This window comes from Hibiscus syriacus, unplaced genomic scaffold (genome assembly GCF_006381635.1).
Source record: "Hibiscus syriacus cultivar Baekdansim isolate YM2019G1 unplaced genomic scaffold, ASM638163v2 tig00005202_pilon, whole genome shotgun sequence".
Taxonomy (NCBI): Eukaryota; Viridiplantae; Streptophyta; class Magnoliopsida; order Malvales; family Malvaceae; genus Hibiscus; species Hibiscus syriacus.
Window position 1 is genome coordinate 31,350 of NW_024062047.1, and position 6,738 is coordinate 38,087.

The 6,738-nt window shown below is 34.0% G+C and overlaps 1 protein-coding gene across 1 annotated transcript; it reads left to right on the forward strand.

Moving 5' to 3' along the window:
• The first annotated feature begins 534 nt into the window (after positions 1 to 534).
• LOC120198975 (vesicle transport protein GOT1-like) lies at positions 535 to 2,478 on the forward strand. Its single transcript, XM_039200206.1, has 5 exons — positions 535 to 591; positions 1,219 to 1,299; positions 1,400 to 1,496; positions 1,591 to 1,673; positions 2,326 to 2,478. The coding sequence occupies exons 2-5, from the start codon at positions 1,267 to 1,269 to the stop codon at positions 2,362 to 2,364; spliced, it is 252 nt and encodes an 83-aa protein (XP_039056137.1). The 5' UTR covers positions 535 to 591; positions 1,219 to 1,266; the 3' UTR covers positions 2,365 to 2,478.
• The last annotated feature ends 4,260 nt before the right edge of the window (positions 2,479 to 6,738 follow it).

The window sequence follows — 6,738 nt, forward strand, 5'->3', positions numbered from 1 at the left end:
TCTGTAAAATTAAGGAGTAAATTTATTTATTATTTCAATCAAATTTACGCAACAATGGCATAAAACATTGAAGTTGTAATTAATTATCTTTAATTGCTCACTTTCAAAATTATCAAGGACTAAATTACATTTTCGAAAGGGGCCAATTTCCCAAGTTGAAAATGAGAGGGACCTATAAGGTCTTTTAACCATCTAATTAATAATTTTCTCCTGGATTAATTTGATTGGGAAATCAACGTGTGCTAAAGCTACTAAGTTAAGGAATCAGCTTAGCTTATTCATATATTTATATCGATGTCTTTAAATTTCCATACAATCGAAAGAAATCTTTTTCTTTATCTCTGATTTCGATTCCATACTTGTCGCTTGTTTTCCCTGCTTGATTAGGTAAACGAAACGGAAATTTTTTCTCTTTTTTATGCTATTCACTCTACTAGTTTAGATATCTTATTAAGCGTTAGATTCTCTTTTCCATTCAGCGCATCCTCACTTTAATTCATTCAACATTTGTTCTGTTTCATTTACTCTTTTAAGCTTCAGGAATCTCAACCATCAGCGCAATGGCTTCCTTTGAAATGAACGATCGAAAGAGTAAGCTACATTTTCTTTTCCTTTTTGCGCCTTTTTTGCTTCCTTTCATTCAGATAACGCGTCTACGAATCTTTTGTATTCATGAAGCTTCTGTTGATTTGGTACTTGAAATGCGGTTTAATGAGCAATTCCTAAAAAATTAGTGAAATACAAATCTGTGGACCTGCTTATTCCATTCACTCTGTATTTCCTTCTAAGATTGGAATGTATTTAAATGCTCGTTTTATTTTACAACGTGTCGATTTGCCAATGGTTTGAAGTGCTGATTTTTTTCGAACTTCAAATGCGTTTGATGAATTAAAGTGTGAGCTCCAGTTTTACTTTGAAACTAAAGATGTTTGCTGATAAAATTATATATTCAACTGCATGGAAAGAGCCTAAGTGGCAACTTGTGTGCTCATTTTCATGCAGTTAACTTTCATACAATATTAATTTTAGAATTATGAAAAACAGAAATTGGGCTAGGATTAACCGGATTTGGCATATTTTTTTCATTTCTCGGAATTATCTTCTTTTTCGACAAGGGATTGCAAATGTAAGCTAACTTCTATTACCTTGTGTCCATTTTGCATAACTTCTATTTTTATTTGTTTGACTAACATTGCCTTCTTTTTTTCTGTTAATCAGATTCTTTTCTTATCAGGAGTAACCTTAACTATTGGTCTGAAGTCTACCATGCAGTTTTTCATGAAGCCTCAAAATTTTAAGGTTTGATTTATTCCTTCCTCTCTCTTTGTTTCACACATGTGCACGTACAATTATGCATTCATCTCTTCTTTTCATTGTGATTTGTTGCTATTGAATGCAGGGAACAATTTCTTTTGGTGTTGGATTCTTTTTTGTTGTCATTGGACGGCCTGTCATTGACATGGTATTGGAGGCATATGGATTTGTTGTCCTCTTCAGCTCTATATGAAATTTTCATTACCTTGACTCAATGAGAACACATGCTTCTGCCAATTTCGAGCTTCTCATTTAGTATCCCCATTTTCTTTTGCGGTGGTTTTTGGCCGACACTGGCAGTATTTTTGCAGAGGATACCTTTGCTTGGTTGGTTGTTCCAGCAACCATATATTAGATCGGTATGTTTAGTTTCAAATTCGAGATATTTCTTTTGAACTTGTAAACTTCTGCTGCTCATGCAAGCTTGTAATCTATTATGTTGTTAGCTCTTGGTTGGTTGTTTACTCGATTAAATTGGTTTAAACTTTTAAAAGCATTCTAGATCAGCTGTAAAACTCTTAAAGACCAGCAATGATCTAGCCTCTATGGTAATCTGAGAGTATGAAAGAAAGCCCAGAAATAATATAAACCAAAGTTCATGATAATATTTTGTTACTAACAGAAGGAAGAGAGATCTGTGACCATTTCATTTGCTTTCAATATGGGGGCTCGTAGCACATAGAAAACAATTACCAGTCTTTCACATTGTATGCAAGAGAATACATTTTCTTTAAGACAGCGACTCTCTATCTCTTTCCTCCTGTTGAGTAGGCTTAGTTTTTACCCGACTTAGTTGCTGAAGTGATCAGTGGATCTTTTATATCTTTCACGTGCAGATCTTACTAAGATCATAGAAGTTTATCTTTGATTTACATCTATTGCTTGGCTTGCTAAAGTTCCAGGTCAGTCTTTAATCACTTTTTATATGACTTAATATGTCGACCAACACTTTAAGGTGGTCATTTATGGAAATTATTGAACTAAGTTTTGTCTTCTTTATTCTTGGTGCAGTTGCTTGACCGATACAGGGACAGGCGGGTGCCTGTATAACCTCGTATATATCGGAATTTAACTCATGCATGGTTTATAAATTAAGATAGGTAATAGATGATTGGTAAATCTTGCTAAATAGGATTCCAAATAAGACCCCAACTTGCACAAAGTCATAGGATTATCTGAAGATTTTTCTTAACTGTCGTAACCGTCTTTCGGTTGGGTCCGGAATTGGGCTTCGACTTGAAAAATGTGGATGAGTTGGGTTAGAGTCGCCACCGACCACTTTAAAACGAATTTAGGTGGGTCGGACATCATCTTACCTGATATGCGTTGTACCAAAATGCCGGGTTCGGGAGTCGGTTACAGTCAAGGAATGATTAGCACCATTGAACCGCTCTTTCGGTACCAATTAATTTGTCGGTTGTTTTTAATTGCGAAAATTAATAATTAAATTAAAATTTAAAAATTCGATTTGAATTGTTTACCTTAGATTTGGTTGGAAATAAAAAAAAAGTCGAAAATGTTAAAAGTAATAATAACAATAAATAGAAATTAAATGCATCCAAAAAATGATAATATTAAATAAATAAATAAAATACCAAAATAATAAATCAAAAAGGAAAGAGAAAAAAAAATAAAAAGGAAAAAATATGAGATAAATAATAATAATATAATAATAATAAAAACAAAGAGAGATAAAAATAATAATAAAAATACGATGAATCAAACCAAAATAAAATTGGAATAAAATAAAATGAAATAAAAAAATTAAATATTGAAAAACGAAACAATCATTATGAAAAAAAATAACAAATAAATATATATATATAAATTAATAAAAAGATAATGAAAATTAACATATATATATATGTAATCTAAAAAATATATATATTAAAGTAAAAAAGAAAATGCATAAAATGTAAAAAAATATTACATGAAAAAAAATCAATTAAATAAAAGTAACAAGGGAAATGTGCGTATAAATAAAGTTAAATAAATAAAATAATAATAATTAAAACGTAAACGTAAGGGATCAAAAAAAAATGCTACTTTTTATTTCCTTTTCGAATCGTTTACAATATGTTTGGTTTTGTATTTTCGTGTTTTCCTCTGTATTTTGTATGTAAATCTTGTGTTACAAATGGGGAGGATTACATGTATTTATAGTGAAAAAAATTAACTATTTTTAGAATCCTAATAACAATAGAATCCTAATGCAACTAGACTCCTTGCTCGATTGTTGCACGTTTGTTGGTGTGGTTGTTGCTTTAAAAGATACGGTGGTGAAGAGTCCTCCTAGGAGAGAAACTCTTGCTAGTTATATCTTTTAAGAAAATGGGTGTCTACAGCTGCCACTCTTTGTCATATTTTTCGTTCCTTGTCCTTTTTCGTGGAACGAAAAATAGGACAAAGATAAAAAGACACAAATTTTCGTTCAGTGGAGTTGAAGAATAACTCATTGTCGAATTGAATTGCGGATGGTTCATCCGTGGCGAAGTTGAGTCCATCTTGAAATGATTTGAATCAGAATGTGGCTTCTCGTTGTAGTCCACTTTGGTCTTCTTCTCGAATTAAAAACCTTGGCTAAAAATTCGACTAGAAAGTAATCTCTTGACTCCACAATGTGGTTGATATGCCCTCGAGCTGAATGAAACCGAACTCGAAAAGTCTTCGCTGACAGATATTTTTCTCGACTTAAGCTAAGCTGACGGAAAAAAGGATTTTTGCTACTAAGGCACGGCTAACCCAAACCTTTTTCTCGGCTGAAAAACCTCGATTGCAGCAGGACAATATTGTGATTGAGGTGTCATCGAGCTGAATGGAATTAAACTCGACAATTTTATTGACATATAGCCCTTCTTGTCTTGAGTTATGTTGTAAATGATGTTCCTTAGAGCTGAACATAGTCGAACTCGAAGGTCTTTTGGTGACAGATAACCTTCTAGCCTTGAGTTATGCTGTAAATGATGTGCCCTCGAAGCTGAGTGTAATCGAACTCGAGGGTTTGGTGTTTCAAGAGAAACATTTTCAAAGGTTTTTTGTGTGTGTGTTTCAAGAGAAACAATTTCGAGGGTTTTTTTTTTTGTGTTTCAAGAGAAACTATCTCAAGAGGAACAAAATTTGTTTCAAAAGAAACTCTCTCAAGAGAGACAAAACTTAGTTCTAAAAGAAACTGTCTCAAGGGAAACGAAATTTGTTTCAAGGAAAAGATATTCAAAGATTTTGTTTCAAGGGAAACTGTCTCAAGAGAGACAAAATTTGTTTAAAGGAAAATTGTCTCAAGAGAGACAAGATTTTGTTTCAAGAGAAACTATCTCAAAACTCGTTTTAAGGGGAACTGATTTAAATATTTTGTGTTTCAAGGGAAACGTTTTCAAGGTTTATGTTTCAAGAGAAACTATCTCAAGGGAGACAAAATTTTGTTTCAAGGGAAACTATCTCAAGAGAGACAAAATTAATTTCAAAGGAAATGTTTATGTTTCAAGAGAAACTGTCTCAAAGGAGACAAAATTTTGTTTCAAGGGAAACTACCCCAAGCGAGATAAAATTTATTTCAAGGGAAATGTTTTCAATGTTTATGTTTCAAGGGAGACAAAATTTCGTTTCAAGGGAAACTATCTCAATCGAGATAAAATTCATTTTAAGGGAAATATTTTCAATGTTTATATTTCAAGAGAAACTGTCTCAAGGGAGACAAAATTTAGTTCCAAAAGAAAATGTCTCAAGGGAGATGAAATTAGTTTCAATGAAAACAGATTCAAATAATTTGTTTCAAGGGAAACTTGGAAACTATCTCAAGAGAGACAATGGTGAGCACGATTCCCTTCGTCGTGAAGTTGAAACGTGGATGACCCCTTCGTTGTGAAGTTGAGCCTTGGAATTGGATATCCTTCGTCGTGAAGTTGAAATCCAAGTAAGTTGTATTGTTCCGAGTCCAATATCCTCCGCCGTGAAGTTAAAATTGGCTCTGGAACTAAGAAATTATTTGTTGACAGCCAGCCGCCCCTTCGCTGTGAAGTTGAAATTGGTTCCGAAATTGGGAAATTATTTGTTAACAACCAGCTGTCCCTTCGTTGGGAAGTTGAACTTGTGTTGTCTCGAGTCCAATATCCTTCGTTGTGAAGTTGAAATTGGCTCTCAAATTGGGAAATTGTTTGTTGACAACCAGTCGTCCCTTCATTGTGGAGTTGAACTTGTGTTGTCTCGAGTGGCACGATATCCTCCATCGTGGAGTTGAAATCGCAGGTGGCCCTTTCGTCGTGAAGTTGAGCCTTGACTTGGACATCCTTCGTTGTGAAGTTGAAATCCAAGTATTGTATGTTGCGGGTGGACACGATTCCCTTCGCCTTGAAGTCGAAACCGTGGATGACGCCTTTATTGTGAAGTTTGGCTTCGAGCTAGATATCTTTCTTCGTGAAGTTGAAATCTACTCTCGAGCGAATTGTGTCGCTTTGAGTTCAATATCCTTCGCCGTGAAGTTGAAATTGACTCTGACTGAAACTGGAAAGTTGTTTTGTTGTTAGACAGTCGCCCCTTCGCTGTGAGGTAGAGCAACCACCATGTGCTTTTGAATCGAGCATCATTCATCTTGAAGTTGAAACTTGACTCTAAAAGCTGCAAAAACTTATGTATACAAAAAATTATAAATGCGATGCTCTTAAGTATGTCTAAGATGCATGTAACATGAATTAGTTCTGTTTTATCCCCTGGATGGAGTCTCGTGCTTTGTGTGCTTGTTCCTGCATATGGAGGAAATGCCTTCAAAAGGTCTGATAATTTGCATTAGGATGTTGAATTTTCCAAAGATGCCCCAATATTCGATGTTGAATCTCAAAAAATGCCCCAACATTTGTTGTTAAATCTAAAAAAATGCCCCAACATTTGATGTTGAATCTTCAAAGATGTCCTCATTGTTCCTGATTTCTTACTTCAGCATTGATTCTTAGCATGAGTTTTGTGTTTGAGAGCCACATGTCATTTACCAAGATCCACACTAGAGAGATTGTCTTGTTTTGAAAAGAAATGTTTTTATTTTTTTATTTTTAAAGTTCTGAAAATATCAAAAAAGAGTTTCGAAAAATGTTTAACCAAAAGTTTTGAAAATATTGCCCCTTTCACGGTTTTACAATTGAGACAAATCATAAAACTAGAGTTTATTGGATATCAAAGAATTAATTGCATTGTTAATCCTTCCATAAATTATAGCTATTTGACACGTGCCAAGATCAAATCTATTTTTGGGAAATGGTTAAGTAAGGAAAGGATAAAAATGTCTCAGGTGATTGTGTTTGGTCAAAGGTTTGGCATTTTTGTTTATTTGACGCTCAAAGATTTGATGGGGTATCTTTCATGCTCCTCTATTGGAAGTGTTGTCCGATTCCCAGCTTTCATGGTCAAGCTTGGATTGTGCGATGCCTTATCAAGGAA